The sequence below is a fragment of the Micromys minutus genome, assembly GCF_963924665.1.
Source record: "Micromys minutus genome assembly, chromosome: 26".
NCBI classification, from domain to species: Eukaryota; Metazoa; Chordata; class Mammalia; order Rodentia; family Muridae; genus Micromys; species Micromys minutus.
This window is the reverse complement of record NC_137961.1, coordinates 8865509-8882786: the sequence shown is the minus strand read 5'-3', so window position 1 is coordinate 8882786 and position 17278 is coordinate 8865509. Positions and strand designations below refer to the sequence as shown.

At 38.4% G+C, this 17278-nt stretch overlaps 1 protein-coding gene across 2 annotated transcripts in view; it reads left to right on the top strand.

The window, feature by feature from the left end:
* LOC308437522 (transcription elongation factor A protein 1) overlaps positions 1-17278 on the top strand; it is a 67930-nt gene that overhangs the window by 18095 nt on the left and 32557 nt on the right. The window contains exons 6-9 of one of the 2 annotated variants that reach the window (XM_080938604.1): positions 1505-1578; positions 3623-3724; positions 4745-4921; positions 7915-9579. In XM_080938604.1, the coding sequence (XP_080794730.1) occupies positions 1505-1578; positions 3623-3724; positions 4745-4921; positions 7915-7968 (407 nt within the window). In that variant the 3' untranslated portion in view covers positions 7969-9579. Of the gene's footprint in view, positions 1-1504; positions 1579-3622; positions 3725-4744; positions 4922-7914; positions 9580-17278 lie in introns of those variants that run through there. The other variant, XM_080938605.1, reaches the window with a different exon arrangement.

Below are 17278 nucleotides of genomic sequence, written 5' to 3'. Positions count from 1 at the left end.
ACCTGCCCCTGCCCTCCTGAGTGTAGGGATTAGAGGTGTGCCGCCGCTAGGTCTACATACACATCCTGACTTGAGCTCTTTTGTGTAGAGACTTTGTTTTGATTGACATAAGCAAAGCTGAGGATGTTGGTGCTCATCTATAATCCCAACTTGTGGGGCACTGAGGCAAGAGGATTGTTGTAAGATAGCCAACCTAGATTGCACAGGCAGTGGAGAAAGCAGCGGTCTGTGTAATGGTTGAATGTAGTCACTAAAGAGACATGAAGTTAATGCTGACATAAGAATGTAATAATATAGAATAACAGTTAAAGTGACATTGATGGCTAATATCAGTGAGGTAGTGATACACGGGTTATTCGCGTAGCTTCTCACCAGCCAGTCATTTCCTATAACGTGGCTCATTTAACACTCCTGTGCAGTTAGTACTCTGTCCTCCTTTATAAGCCTTGCTTTGTGGGTGAGAGATTTAGTTTTTAAGAACTGCACAGCAGCAGCCTTTTCTTATATTTAGATGCCTGTGGGCTTAGAGCATCCTTGGTTCTTCATACACTGCAATGACCTGAAATGACTTAGACTATATGTTGACTTCTGTTTGTGGGCCACACTAGAAAACAACCCAGCTGAGAGTTGGCAACCACATGAGCTTTCTACTTTTATATTTATTTGAAGTTTTCCAAAATAGATTAAAAAAAAAAAATTAAAACCCTGAGAAATCCTTTTATTCTTTTTTTTTTTTTAAAAATCTTCAAAATATGAAGTAAAGAACATACATCAAAAACACATTAGCTTTTTGGGATATGAAACCAGGACCCACTGATGTTTTAGATTACCAGAATGAGTATTAAAGCTAGACTCCAAGAGCTAAGGTTTTATGTTAAAGTAAGTGTGTTGAAACCTGTGGAAGAATAAAGAACTGTCCTGGCTAGGTAAGCCCTGCTTAAGTGAGTCTCTTATAACAGAATTGGTTATTTTTTTTCCTCTCAAATATTGAAGAGAATGAAGGCCAAAGACCCAGCTAGGAAGACAAGGATAGAGAGAATATGCTACTGAATAAAGAACAGTCTCAGGTTGCCGTTTGACTTATAGGAAAAAGTAATGTGGTTTTTAGAAACATGACCAATGGTTTTAGACGCTATAAAGTTATAAATTACATAAACTTTAAACATATACTATTTTAAAATGACAAGTTTTATCTAATTTCCATTTAGTTTACTGAAGAGAGAAATATAGATGTATATGAGAATTAATCATAAATAACAGGACATATATCTCTGTGAGAAAAAGTATATAACAAGAAGTTATTATTAAGGTATTAGGCTATGCAGCTCCTGTAGAACCAGAGGAGTCAAATCATGAAACTGCATGTTGTTTTGTATTTTAAAATAAAATGCTTCAAGGTTTTCATTCCTTTCTGTCCTGAATATCCTTTGCTTCTGTTACTTATTTTCAATTTCGTTATCTCAGTATACTTAGAACATATGTATGATGCTTTTCTTGCTTTTAGTAAAAGCCTTGATAGATCAAGAAGTGAAGAATGGCATTCCTTCTCACAGGATTATTTTGGGAGGATTTTCTCAGGTGAGTCAGATTGGCATGTCCATACCATGAGCATATTTATCGGCAGGTATGTAACTTCAGTCCGTTTCTTTAGAAGAGTCCTTATTTGGAACTGTTAGAGAATCTTAGCTAACAGGAATTAAGCGCATTACCTGAGTTAAGTTGGATTGGACTGGAAACAATTTCTGCCCCACACTTTTATTTCTTCACTCATTTATTATTGCCTTTCCTAGCTTCTTATCACAGTTGTCTTTATCTCTTAGGTTGCTTTCAAAATTGATTCATTAAGTAATTGATTGGAACCTAGAATGCACTTTGTGGTGTTTTGTGTTTTTGGTGTTGAGACTGAGTTTCACTGTGTAGCCCTGGCTACAGTGTACTGTCTTTTACTCTGTTGGTGAGAGAGGACTGTAAGAGAACAAGTGTAAGTGTCCAGCTCTCTAAGGCAGAGCTGGGATCTAAAAGTTTGCTTTCTTCCTCCAGCTTGATCCCTTCTCCAGCTTCTTTATGCTGACCTCACATTCTTCCTGGTTTGACTGGGGCTAGTGCTTGCCCTAGGCCCAAGCTGAACAAACTCTGTATCCACACCTTGAAGTTAGATTTGAATTACTATGAGAAATGTCAAAATACTGGAATCAGTTGTGACAATAAAACTCAATAGAATAATAATATCCAGTAAGGTTACTGTGTTAAGGTGTTATTGTTGGGGGCTGAAGAGACAGCCCGCACTCAAGCACTTGCTCTTCCAGAGAACCCAGGTTCAATTCCCAGCACCTACATACAGTTCACAACTGTCTAAACTCCAGTTCCAAGGATTCTGACACCCTCTCACAGACATACATATAGGCAAGATGCCAATGCACAAAACATGAAAATAAATTGTTTTAAAAATAATTAATAAAAAGGTGTTATTGATATATGGTCTTTGTCTAGCTATATGATGTACATCCCACACATGATAAGGCCAAAAATTAATGCTTTATTTAAAGGATGATGTCCACATAATTATGTTATTTGATATTGATTACAGCTTACAGGAACTAATTCCTAGGGCTAGGGAGATGGCTCAGGCAGTAAAGTGCTTTCTGTACAACCACAAGCTCCCGAGTTTATATCCTTAGAACCTGTGTAGAAATCTGTGTGTGATGGCAAACCTCCATAGCCCTAGTGCTAGGAAAGTGACAGAAGCTCCCCTGAGCTACCTGGCTCCCAAGCCTTGAGTCTTCCAGGTTCAGAGACTAGCGACCATGCCTCAGAAAGTAAGGTGGAAAACAATTGTGGGAGATACCTGACTTGAACCTCTGACCTTCACATGAATACCCGATACACCTAAGGAAACTAGTTCTGAGAACCTTCAGCAAGAAGTCAGTTCTAAGTCAATGGCATCATGTTATCAAGGAAAGGGAAAATAAAACTACAAATCAGAAAACTAGTACTGTTTGGAAAGCCATCAGGACTTCTCTTCATTCTTTCCTCTGCTTACCTTATTTGTCTTTCTGTCAACCGCTGGCATAGAAGCTTGTGCAATTCTGGAGTTTATGTGTTGCATTTCTAGCCATATAGAGGCGACTCCAAAGTAACTGAATCCAGTTCCACAGATGTCTGAGAGAAGGAGCATCACTGTGGGACCAGAGAGTCTCCTGTCTCTCCATGTGGTGTAGGAAGTTTTGGGCCTGCTCAGGGTAGTGGCATCTTAGATGGATGACAGAATTATAGTTTCCAACACGGTGTGTTGTGAATTGTGTGGGTGAATCCTAAGGTGTCTGGTACACACCATCTGTATTGTTTTAAATTCCTGTTTTGGAAAAATAATTTACAATCTAATTTTGAGTTTATATCTAAGACTTTTCATGAAGAGAGGAATATGAAAACTATAAATTCAGACAATTGTTTCGCTAATCTGTATGTGAAAATCTGTATTGGTATGTTTTCTTGGAGATAGAGGTTCACACATTCTGAATATATATTTTCATTCTTTACCAGATTTGATTTAACTTTGCTCATAAGAATTCTCTAACATGCTCTTAGCAGAACTGCTCTGGTTAACTCCCCACTTCTGTTGCAGGGAGGTGCCTTGTCTTTATACACCGCTCTCACCACACAGCAGAAACTGGCTGGTGTCACTGCACTCAGTTGCTGGCTTCCACTTCGGGCTTCGTTTTCACAGGTAGCTTGGGTGGTGTGCATAAACAGGATCACAGAGCTGGAAGCTAGCAGATGTTTAGGAGCAAGTCATCTTTCTTATTTTAATTAAAGAGCTTTTTAAAAAATTTCAGAAGTTTTAGGATTATAGAAAATTGAGAAATGTAGAGTTCTCATATACCTTGTCTGCACTCCACACACGGCCTCCCCTCAGGTAGACATCCCGCACTACAGTGGTACCTTTCTGCCAGAGTTCATGGCTTACATCAGGCATCTTATTTTTAAGATGTTTCTTTAGATTTTTGTGATGTATTACTACACTTGATCTGAATGTCCTCTCTGTGACTCAGAGAATAGAATAAGTTTATTATCCTGTCTTATATTTAATTATTTGATACATTCTAAGATGCATATTCACATGCACATTTTAATTTATACTTTAAGTATCTAATGCAGTCATTTGACAGGAGAATTTTACTGTTTTTTGTCATGGCTGGGGATTAGCCCCAGATCCCTGAACACTGTTAGTCAGGTACGTCACTGCCATGTTCAGGGTGCCATCGTTTGCTTTTGAGACAGTGTATAGACCAGGCCGACCTTAAGTCTCTGATCCTCTAGCCCCAGCCTCCCAAATGCTGGGATTGCAGGGGTAGTAATGTGTGCCAGCCCACATTCATTTCTAACTGAGAGTTTAGTCTTTCGCCATGTAGTAACTTTTCAGTGTGCATAATAGATTGTTAACTCTCTTATTTAACTTAATTAAATAAAATCCAGGAGAGCCTTACCTGTGTGCTAATAGTTATTGAACAGAAAAGATGAATAAAAATGAACTTGGCCTAAAGAAACTGATTCATTAGAAATATATATTACAGTACATGCAGTGTAATCGTGTATGCCATAGAAGTTTAAATTAAAGATGTTGGGGAATATAATGATAGAGGACTGAGTAATGGGGAGAAGCTCATGCTCACATATCTGTAGTGTTTAGAGTCTGCCACAGTGCCTTATGTACTTATCTACAACATTGCTTTTGTTTGTTTTCCAGGGGCCTATCAATAGTGCTAACCGAGATATTTCTGTGCTCCAATGCCATGGGGATTGTGACCCTTTAGTTCCCCTAATGTTTGGTTCTCTTACTGCTGAAAGACTGAAGGCATTGGTAAATCCAGCCAATGTCACCTTCAAAATCTACGAAGGCCTGATGCACAGCTCGTGCCAGCAGGTAAGTGTCCGGAAGCGGTGAGCGCGGCCATGGTCTCAGCTTTCTCTGTTATATTTCCAAGGTAAATAACATTTGGATGTTGGTGATTTAAAGGAGATAATGAACTCATGGTTGAATCAAATTAACAGTTTTTAAATATCTTATTGAATTAAAATTTAAAAATCTGATTACCTTTTACAGTTGAGCAGTGTACATAATCCAGTGGCCTTTTTTTTTTAAATTTTTTGAGACAGATTTTTCAATATAGCCTTGGCTGTTCTGAGCTCACTTTGAAGAAAGCCTAGATCCACCTGCTTCTACCTCTAAAGTGCTAGGATTAAAGGTGTGGCCCACCACACCTAGCCCCCCCAAACCCAATTTATAAACATACCTGCTTACTTAGTAAAATTTAAGTTATAATGATTAAAGTTTAATAAAAGAAAATACATAACCAAACAAGCACTGACAGAACAGATTGGGGTGTGTGTTATTTGTAGGTTGTGGAGGTTTTTTTTCTTTTTTTAGACTATCCTAAAAACAACTTGAAAAGAATGAAATAAATTTACCCTTGAAGGCACTGAGACCATGAAGTGAGATAGCTGGACTGTGTAGGTGGGCTGTAGATACCAGGTGTACAGGTAAAGGGACTAAGTGGCTGGCAGGAAAAGCAAACTGTCCAGTTTGGCTGTGTGTCAGGCTGCGATGTAGCTCACTTGGTAGAGTGGCCTGACAGGGAAAGGGTTCTATGCACTTTGTATTTCCTGTGATGTGTTTGTTATGGTTTTATTGCTGTGACCAGACACCCTGGCCAAGGCAACCCTTATAAGGACAACATTTATAACTATAGTGGTACCATGACAGCATCTAGGCAGACATGGTGCAGGCAGAGCTGAGAATTCTACATCTTGTTCTGAAGGTAAAGAAAAGACTAGCTTCCAGGCAGCTAGGATGAGGCTCTTAAAGTGCACACCCACAAGGTAAGCTCCTTCTGATAAGGCCACACTTCTTGACAGTCAGTCCCTGGGCCAAGCATATTCAAGCCACCTCAGATGTACACACAGCATGTGATCTCAACACTTGAAAGGTGGAAGCAGGTCAGAAGTTCAAAGTTATTCTGGCCAGCCTTAAGGGGCAGAAGAGAGATTTCAGGATGGATTATAAGGGAATAAGGACTCCTGTAGAAATGTGTGTGATGCAGAGGAAGAACATGTTCTCTAGGTGGCAGGATAGTTTCTGAACCACATGAGGCAGACTACAGTGTATATTCAGGTTAATTCTATGGAAAGGACAGGAGGTATCAAAGGGGTAAGGATTGAAGCTTACTTGACTAACAAATATGCCACCATAAAGTAGGTATGAGGAAAAGTTCACTGTAATGAGAAGGTGGGGTTGAAATTAATGAAAGGAAATGAAGACACAGACACAGTATATATAGACCTTTTCTTTTTTTTTTTTTTTAAAGTTTTGTTGAGGGGGAAGGATGTGACTGGAAAGGGGGCAGTGAGCAGGATATAAAGTGAGTAAGTAATAAAATAAGATTTTAAAATAGATTTTTTTGTTAAAGTTTTGTTGAGATAGGGTTACACATTTCTGCAATCCTAGTATTTAGGAGGCTGGGACAGAAAGACCTTGCTTTTAAGACAAGCTTAAACTGGTTGTAATTCTGAACCACCTTGGCAAAGACCCTGTCTCAGAGAAGATAATATTTTAAATAGGGAGAACAATTGGGAGTCTATTTTTTTCTATTTTTAATGAATGGGAGAAAGAAATCTGAATAGGAAATGATAAAGATATTTGATCAGGGGATATCTAGATCATATGTCATCTGGGACCATAGCTGGATTCTGCTACCTTAACAGAGGAGAACATTTTGGGTTGAAATAGAAAAGGATTGGGTAAGTATTATTAGGAGATGTCAAGAGATGTCAAGAGGGTGAGCAGAGTTCTTGTGCGCTCACATTAAATGCTTTTTGTCTTCATGATGAAGTAGAAGATACAGTTGCTTTGATGAGAGACCTGGGTGGGTTTAGTGTACTTGTAATGCCTAGAATAAATTTGATTGATAGCTAATGTCTGGGGTATAGTACACTATTGCACAACCACTAAGTAAGCTTAGATCATTTGCTCTAGGCACAAAGGAAGTGAATAGTACTATGATGTACCCCAAAAGGCCAGTGTGCCTTGGCTGCTACAGAGCCCTCCATTCCCACCCCCACTGTGAAAGGCACTGTTTAGTACAGAAGAGTGGGGAGGCTCAGGAATGACTGGAGGTCTTGAGCGTCTCAAGTCCCATGCACATAAATGAGTGCTTATGCTGGCTTTTGAGGACTTGGGGCTGAGTGGGCAGAGTGGTAGATGAGGTTGGAATATTACACAAGACTGTTAGATATGGTTTCACAGTGTTTCAGTGTGCTGGCTCTTCTCAAGGATGCAGATACAGGGGTGGAAGTTCACCGCATGGCTAGCTTGTTGGCCAGTGAAGGCCAGAGATTTAGGAAAGGAGGAAAATGGATTAAGACCTAGGAGGCTTTCAGAAGAAAGCTACCTTCATCTTTCCCAAAGTCTGCCTTACATACTTGCTTTCAAATGTGTAGCTGTATGCAATTCTTCATGAAAGGCACACATGCAAAAAAGATTAGCTATATATCATGTCATTTTAATGAGGAAATTAGAAAGCAATGTTTTTTGCTAATGACAGTTGTCAGTGAGTAGACATTTCTGAAAGTTCTCTGTGCAGGTAGTACCATTCTGAACTTCCTCACTCCCCAGTGTTTTATTTACATAACCAGAAAACAGATTTTACACAGAACTAGATCATATGGGAGCTTCTGTTTTAATGTACAATAATAATCCTAAGAAATGCTACCAAATTTCTATTGGTGCCTCATCTTTCTTACGTTTCCTTTTACTGTAGTAGTAAAACATTCTCACCTGCATGGGGTTTATTAGTGGCATTCTTGAAAATGTAATTTCTGACTTATGTAGCCAATTATTAAATCATTTTTTCCAAACAGGAAATGATGGATGTCAAGCACTTCATTGATAAGCTCCTACCTCCAATCGATTGATGTCACAAAGAGGCCTTGAGTAGAAGCTCACCAGCATCACAGTAATAAGAGTATAAACCTTTTCCCATGACTGATCATAAAACTTCTAATGTTTGCAGTGTTAAAATGTTTTGCAAATACATATCAATGATACAGAGTAAATGCTGTTGCCCTCATGGGAAATGTATGATCCTTTTAAGTTTCTATGCATATATTTGTATTATATGGTTCAGAATATACTAGTATTACAGCAGGTAAGTGAATCAACTCGCTTCTTTGTCATTCATTTAACAAAAAAAGATAACACAGCAGAATTTATTAAATCATTTAAAAATTACTATACTCTCTGAAAATTTGTTCAGGTCTAAACAAGCTGCTAAGATGTAAGTGACTTCTTAATTCTCTGAGTTAGACTACAGTTTTACCCCACAGGTGTTCAGTCACCATGCAGTGTGTGTATTTTGGTTTGTGTTCATACATACGTTACTGTAATACCTACAAATCCCATGGTATTGCATTATCCCTAATAACAGGGACAATGCTTTTAAGTGTCAGAAAGTAAAACCGCTCTCTTCAATTGATGGCCCTTCTATTGGGGACCAGGCTTTTCCCCCCCATGTATGTAATTTTTCTCCTCAAGAGAAAAAAAAATAGGTTCTTTTTTGATTTTCCATAGAAAACTAATATTGCCTGTCATTAAAAAAAAATCTGTCCACATATATTATATTGACATTCTTAAACACAGACATACAGTATTTCCAATATAGGTAATGTGAAAAGAAACCAAACATTACTTAAGCTTACATATTTCAAATAACTGCACCTTTAGGCTATAGAGTTATGAGAATCTTCAGCCCTGGTAATAATTCTGTGGTTTTATTTTTCTGTAAAAAAAAAAAAACTTAAAAGGGTAAATAATATCTTGGCATGTTTAGAAGAAATACTTGTGACTGAGTTTAAAATATAATTTCTTAAACATCTTATAGCAGAGTTTAAGTTTACATTTTCTGTACATGTTATGCTTAAAACCAAATACTGTTCAAAATGAACAATCAAAGTTTTGTTTTATTTTTATCTGGGTAACATACTAATTAGAAATTTTCATCTTAAGTAAAGGAGCTTTTGATAATCAGTCTCCTGTGCAAACATTAAAATAATAATTATGATTTTAAATCATCTACATATTCAAAATACTGGTGAAAATTATTTAATTCATGGGTAATAAGGACTGGTTAGAACTCACATATATAAAACCCATATTTATAACTGTTACCACACAATTGAATATGTTGTAAAAATTAAGGTTATTTCAGAACGGTTGCTTTCCCTGTTGTTTTCCAACCGACCAAGAAGAAGCATCTTTATAAACAGGTGCTAACTGATGGAGATCATTTGGTGTGTCCTGGATAGAATGTTAACAGTGAGGCCGAATGTTTATGTCTGGATTTAAAACAATTTCAAACAATCATTTACTATTTTGCTTTACTTTGAAGAACATAAATTTACTTCAGTTATTCTATCTGTAAAGATTTATTTGGGGTAAGAAATATTCCGTTAAATTTGTGTGCTGTAATGTGGGAAAATGTCATGTTTTTCACAGTTTCTATCAATGTGAAATAAAATTTAATTTTGGCTTTATCGGTTGTTTTATATGTGCTTTTTTTTTTTTTTTTTTTTTTAAGATAGGATCTTAGTACCCTGCTAGCCTGGAACTTGCCCAATAAACTCTTCTAAGTTGCTTTTGGTCATGGTGATGTATCACAGCAGCAGAAAAGTAACTAATCATGCTGGCCCACAACTCAGAGTCACCTGCCTTTGCTTCCCAAGTGCAGATACTATAGATATGTGTTCCCATGATATTGCTGATATTTCTTCAAGGTTTTTTTTTGTTTGTTTGTTTGTTTTGTTTTGATTTGGTTTTTGGTTTCTGTTGTTGTTGTTTTTGTGAGGTAAAGACTCCCTTATAGCTTGGCCACTCTTGCCTTGAAAGTCTCAATCCTCGTGCCTCTGATTCCCTAGTCCTGAAATAACAGGTGTAAACCAGCACAGCCAGAACCAAGTAGTAACATCTGGGCTTACATTGGCACGATCCTCTATGCTGAAAGAAGGATGTAGAGATACAATCCTGAGAAAATGCGTTGGGAGAGAAATTTTGATAACTTTTGATGATTAGCTTGGAATGGAAGTAGCCACGAGAAAAAAGTATTTGCTTAATTTTAATCTGCTAAAAAAATTCATAACCTATTTAAAAACTCAACCTATTTGAGAAACTTTATTTTGGGTGTTTTCATCTTTTAATGTAGTTGTCACTAGGAATTTTAAATAACTACCATAAGTCAGTTATCCAGTTTTTTTTTTCTCTTACGTATTTTATTGCATTCCAACTTTTACCAGTATAGGGGTCAGTTCTTCTGTGCTAGAAAGTGTTTCTTTTTCTGGTTTTGATTACTTGAAGTTGACAGCTTACCTTTTTGTGATTCTGCCTGTTTGATTTTGATATAGGCCTAATGGTAGGAGGGTCTGTGATGGTTTGAAGTAAGAACTGTCACCATAGGCTCCATCCCTGGTTGGTGGTGCTGTGTGGAGGGCAGGCTAGCTGGAAGGAGCGCATCGCTGTGGCCAGGCTGTGAGAGTTGAAAGCCTTGTCCCACTCCGGGTTTGCTTTCTCTGCTTCAAGCTTGTGCTTGAGTGATTTCTCAGCTTCCAGCTCCTGCCACCATGCCCACTGATGGCTGCAGTGCCTTCTCACAGGGTCCCTACATAGTTTGTCTGTCCTGGAGCTCACTACGTAGACTCGGCTAGCCCCAAAGTCACAGAGATTAACCTGCTTCTGTGTGCTTTGATAGGCTCCTTACCCTCTAGAATAGTAAGCCAAAACAAGCTCTTTGTTTCCCTCAGTGCATTGATTTGGTTACTGTTGTATCACAGCAACAACAAAAGGAACTAATGCTGAGATGTGTAACAAAAGTACTGTCATTTTTAGCATCCAGTCTTGCCGATTTATTTTTGAGTCAAGGTAAGGTCTTGTAATATACTTCTGGCTGCCCTGGAACTCCCAGCGGTCCTCCTGCCTCAGCTTCCACAATGATTATAGGTATGGGCCACCATACCCAGCTTATGTTCTATTTTTGAATTATTTGCTTATGCAGTACCAAAGATCAAACCTAGATTCTTGTGGATTCACTAGGCAAATAGTCCGCTGAATAATAACCCTAACTTCGAGTGTTGATATTTATTTCATCAGCCTTATTTTTAGAAAATACATTCCATGCTTAATTAATTGTAGTCATGAACAACAGAATTTTGCCAGCTTTTGCAGTAGGTCTTAAGTTACTTTTTGGAAATAAATGCATGCGACCCTTGACACACCTAATAAGAACATTTCAGTTTTGTAAAAGTACCTAAATCTTAAGGAAGAAAGGGCACAGAGATAAGTGGAGATAAATGCTGCCTGGGACTAGAACTGTTGGCATTCAGGTCAGTTTGCCGAACTCCGGTGTTTACCATCTTACATGTGCCCCCATAGGGCAGTGTTAAAACAAAGATATATTTCATATGCTATAAAACGCCTTTAAAATGCTGAGTCAGATTATGATGCAAATCATCACACCATGCAGAAACTGTGATCTCCAGAGCCTTAGAGAGTTAATGAAACAGCTTTGGGCTCAGATGAGGAAAGATGTGGAAATCTCTGCTACAGAACCACGATCCTCTAGAGGTTCCACACAAGGTAAACTAGGAAAATAACTTCGCTTTCAACAACAACAAAAAGAAAACAAAATAAAGGACACTTGTTTCTTTGGACCTGTACACTAAATTGTAAAAGGGGAGAGATTGTTCTTCCAAAATTCTTTAACCAGAAACTTGTTTTCACATGCATGCTGGTCTTAAATTTATAATGTGCATTATAAATCTAATATGTATGTAATGTATTATATATGGATTGTTTTAAAAGATTTGTTTATTTTATTTATATAAGTACGCTATATCTTCAGACACAGCAGACGAGGGCATCAGATCCCATTACAGATGGTTGTGAGCTCAGGACCTCTGAAAGAGCAGTCGGTGTTCTTAACTGCTGAGCCATCTCTCCAGCCCAGTGTATGAGACTATCAAAGACAGCAGGGAGAAACAGCATGAAAATGCAGATTTGGGGGCAGTGGAAGGTGGTGAAAGTTAGCCACTCCAGTGAAAGATCTTGGTGGAAAAGTAGTAAAAACACCTGAAAGATTCAAATTTCAAAAGTGGGCCAGATAAACAGAATGCCATAGAATGAACTGAAGTACAAAAATGGTTTTCAGAAAAGAATGAACAGGCATTGTCTTAGTTTGGAACCACTTCAGGATATACTCACACAGTGACTATTTAAAATATGCGCAGTGTGTGGTGTAGAGGGCAGCTCTACTCCAGAAGACCCAAGTTCAAATCCCAGGACTCTGTCTGGCAGCTCACAAGTCCTTATAACCCCAGCTTCTGGGGAGCCAACAAAAGCAAAGGGTTGAGTAAGTAGATAACCATTGAGAGCATTTCTCTCTAAACCCTAACCTTGGACAAAGTTAAAAAGTTGGCTCTTTCAACAAGCCCATCCAGAAAAAAGCCAAGCAAGTGTGGGGTTGGTGGTACACATTTAACCCAGAGAGCTGGATGGATTTCTGTGCGTTCAAGACCAGGCCAGAGCTACAGAGTAAGACCCTGTCTCCAAAAACAAATATTTGCAGACTACTGATAATTAATATAAACCCTGTAAGTGGTTCTTTAAACATTAAAAAAATCTAATTTTTAAAAACATATCACTGAGCTATATAAATGGCTAAGGAAATGATTGATATTACAAACCATAAAGGAACTGTAAGTTAGAGCCACAGTAAGACTGGCATACCTTCGATCATCTAAAATAAAATGACAGTAATGGGGCTGGTGACATTACTCAATAGGTAAATGCATCTGCTTCAAGTCTGATGAGCTCAGTTCAATTCCTGGCACCACATGCTGGAAGGAAAGAACTAAACATTAAAAAAAAAAAGTATTGTGCATGCACAAATACACAGAAATAAATGAAAATTTAAAAATATGCCAAGTATGATACATATGTGGAGAGATTGGGTGTCTAGTACAGCGCTGGTGAGAATGCTAAATGGCACAATTTCAAAACAAGTTAGGCTATATAGCAGTGCCCAATTAATCCACTCAGTCCATCTTCCAGCAGCTTCCTCCATACCTGCCCCAGTGTTCTGGGTTCCCGAATGGAAGACATACACAACACAGCCTTTATAATTTGATGTGCCTTAAACAGCTCAATGGCTGGGCCACTTCCTCACCTCCACATGGTTAATCCACCTCCCTCTAATATTGCCAAGTCATTACTTACACATATTCCATCTTTGCTGCCCCAGACCCAGTCAGGCAGCCCTCAGGCTCCTACGTGGCAGCTAAGCTCTCTGACCTGCACCTTCTCAGGTACAGTGGTGTCTCCTCCAAGACCAGATGGTTAACCCTACCAGATCTGAGCCTCTGAGTGTAATTAAATTCCTTGCCTGGTCTCCTGAGCTCTCATTACTTGCTTGCTTCCTGGCCAATTTTCCCTCTAAATCACTTCAAAACACAACCAAAACACACATCTGCAACAGGCAGACATTTGCAATCAGCTCACATGAGAATTAGCAGTGACTGGATGTTATTTTTAGTACTTGGTAAAGATATGTCTGCTATTCCTTATACAGGGAACTCCGTATTATAGATATTTATTTACATCATTCCCATTATAGCGGGAACTCAGTCTGGGATTTAAAGTGATTGAATTCTATCAGCTGAAGAGAAATCTACAAGACACCACTGTTTTTGGCTAGTCTAAACTTCCCTGGAGCCCAGCATAATACCAGGCTATGTATCAGTGGAGCCTCTTAGCTCAAAGTGAAAACTCTTTTATCTGACCTTCCTAGATTTTTTGGGGGGGTGGGGGCTGGGGAAAAACAAATTTACCAGATAAGCCAGTAAATTTCAGTTTGGCTAGTAAATTTCACAATCCTCAGTCCTCACACAAAAGTAGCATAACATAATGTTGACTTCTTTTTAAAATTGTTCTCTCTGTCCTAGTTTACAAGGAAAGTAACTGACCAATCTTTTTTTTTTTTTTAATTTCTGCTTCTTTCAGCTTTTTTCCTGCCTATAGAACAGCTCTTGTGCTTAGCCCATCTGAATGAACATGTTTTCCCTCTCAGTGGGATGTTTTACTGACTCTAATAAGGTGCTGCAGTCACCTGAGATTTTCACATTGTAATTCTGACCTTCCTATAAGAAGACTTTTTCACCTGTATCAAACTACATGAAAGCACAGCCCTTTTGAGACAGTCTGACACCAGTAATACCAACTACCAAGGCCACACTATAAGATCCTATTCTTGATTAGTAAAGATTTTTTTTAACCTTAAAAGCAAGCAAACCCAATCTAAGAGCATATCTAAAAGTCTAGGCTATCCAGAATGTAAAAGTGGCTCAACATACAAAACCAGATATGTATGTAACATTAATAGTGTTAGAGTCATTTACTTTTTACCAGCAACAGAGAGAAGGCAGGAGAAGGGGGCGTAATGACCATATTTATTCACATCAAGGGGGCGTCATGTCACCTGTGTGTTCTGATGTCCAAATGGGTGAGAATGATTTAGTCCGTAAGGGAAGCTGGGAAATAGAGTTAGTCTTTCAGCAGGAAACTAGTAAAAATAACACCTAGATCATCAACACCAAATCAAATTAGAAGTAGGAATACCATATGTGTCTCTTAAAAAAAAAAAAAAAAAAAAAAAAAAACAATGGATATTATACTCCACAAAGGAAAGAAAGTTTTCCAACTCTAGTCAAAGGCAAGGAAAAGAGAACTAGTTTTATTTGTAGAGTAGAACATACTAGAAGTTGTAGGGCTCCAGATGTACTTCTTCAGAACTGCAGTACTGTGAAGAGATTGAATTTTCCATACCCACCTAAACCCGGGCTAGTTCAAGCCCTCCGAAAGAATTGATTCTCACCCACTTCTGTGTCTAAACTAAAATCTGGAGACTAATAGATAAACCTTTTCGAATCTTAGCAGACTGTTAGCTTCCATCAACCCAAAAGCTTCATCCTGCAGTCCACCAATGTATTTTACACTTGCCTTGATTTATGACTTTCTCTTCTGTACAACTACAAACCTGTGAACTTCTGTGAAACTGCTTCCATTTTGGAATTAGGAATTTGGAATAAACTGTGTTCCTGGCCATGGTTCCAAATGGCTCCAAAATAAGCATGTGTATATATATATATATGTGTGTGTGTGTGTGTGTGTGTGTGTACATACATATATATATAATTTATAATAAGCATGTATATATATATTTTATAATAATCATGCATATATATGTGTATACATATATAATTATAATTAGCATGTATATATATTTTATAATAAGCATGCATATATATGTGTGTGTATACATATATATTTTATAATAAGCATGCATATATATAATTTCCTTTGAGGTGAAAGCTGTGGTTTTTACCTCAGCACTTTTATGCTTATATTTGAGACGGTTTCTCACTATGTCGGCCACTGGCTGTCCCTTCAGCTTACTCTGGAGCCCAGGTTGGGTTAACTTACAGAGATCACCTGCCTCTGCTCCAGAGTGCTGGGATTAAAAGCCTTCAGTAACACCACCACCTGCAAGGCTATTAAAAAAAAAATAATAAGGATGCTAGCTAAATGTGATCAGCCTAGTGCTTGGGAGGTAGAGGCAGGAAAATAAATTCAAGGTCAGCCTCAGTTACACAATAAGCTTGGGTATTTTCACCCTGGGAGTACACATAGGTATTATCTACCAACTCCTGTAGATTTATGTTAAGGTGATCCTTGTCCACTGGATGTAAGCTTATTGTGTAGAGAGTTTGTGGATTGAGGATTTTCATATATAAACCTACTTAAAAAGCTACCAGGCTTTGGAGTCATGTTTGTGCCGGGTGGTGGAGGGAAAGAAAGATGCCTTGGTGGTCGTATCCACCCAGGACAGAAACAACAGGGACAGTGGAGTGAACCGTTCCCGAGTTCTTAGAGGTGGCCTGGAGTGCCAAGTCATGTGGGGACGACGTGTGTGCAAGGCTCCGCACTAGTGTTGTCTGTGGAAAGAGACCTCAGGTTAAGCTATCATTTTAATATTTACCGCAACACACTCCTAAAGTTCTAAGGACAAAAAATTAACTGTGGGTAACCAATGAGTTTATAAGGCTTATTCACAGTGCACGGATGATCCTAAAGCAAGCACAAGGGAATGTCTGCCCCTTCCCTGCCCCCTTAATCCTTTCCAGCCTGCAGACTAGCCCTTCTCCAGGAACCTGAGGCAGTCGGCAAGCTCAGCTATGGTGAGCTCTCTCAGTCAGATACAATTGAACTCATAATGGCAACTGCTTGGCTCTATGATAATGGTGATCAACAGAGGCCAACCACACAGCCTGTCTCAATAACCAAATTAGAAAAAAAACAAAATAAAACAAAACACTAGAGTAAATAAACCAACAAATTTAGAAGAGATCAATACAAAAATATCCATTGCTTTTATAAACACGGGCAGTGTGTAGGTTGAAACAGCAACTAAGGAAAGACTCCATTTACAATCCCATCCTAAAGATTGAAATACTGAGTAAATTAGCCATAGTTAAAACAAAACAAAACAAAAAAAAAATCACAGGCTAAAAATTGTCAAAGGAGGACTGGAGAGATGGTTCAGCAGTTAAAATCACTGACTGATCTTCCAAAGGACCTAAGTTCAATTCTCACCGAACCACAGGATGGCTCACGGCCATCTGTAATGGGATCTGATGTCCTCTACTGGTGTGGCTGAAGACAGCAACAGAGTACTTATATAAATAAATATATGTTTTAAAAATTGTCAGTTGAACCTAAAGTAGCTTCAAAGTAAAAGAAATAACAATTTTAATGCATTGGAAGACAATCGTTACTTTGCATGACTTGGGATCTGGCCATTGCTTCTGAGATTTATCTTTGTTATGGGGTACCTGAAAGGACTCCCAAGAAGTCTAAATAAGTCATATGGGCTTTTATTCACTGCCAGTGGAGCTGTTTCAAAGTATTGGTAAGCAACCTCAACCTTAAGTATGTTGGACTTAAGTGGAAGGCGACTCTGGGAGCAGCGAAACAAGACTCGGAGTCCAACATAATGGCTCACAACTGCCTGTAAATCCAGTTCCAGGGCACCTGACACCCTCCTCTGGCTCCTACAGGCACCTGGCCTTCACACATAAAAGTAAATCTTTAAAAAAAAATCAGGCACAATTATGCATTTTTTTT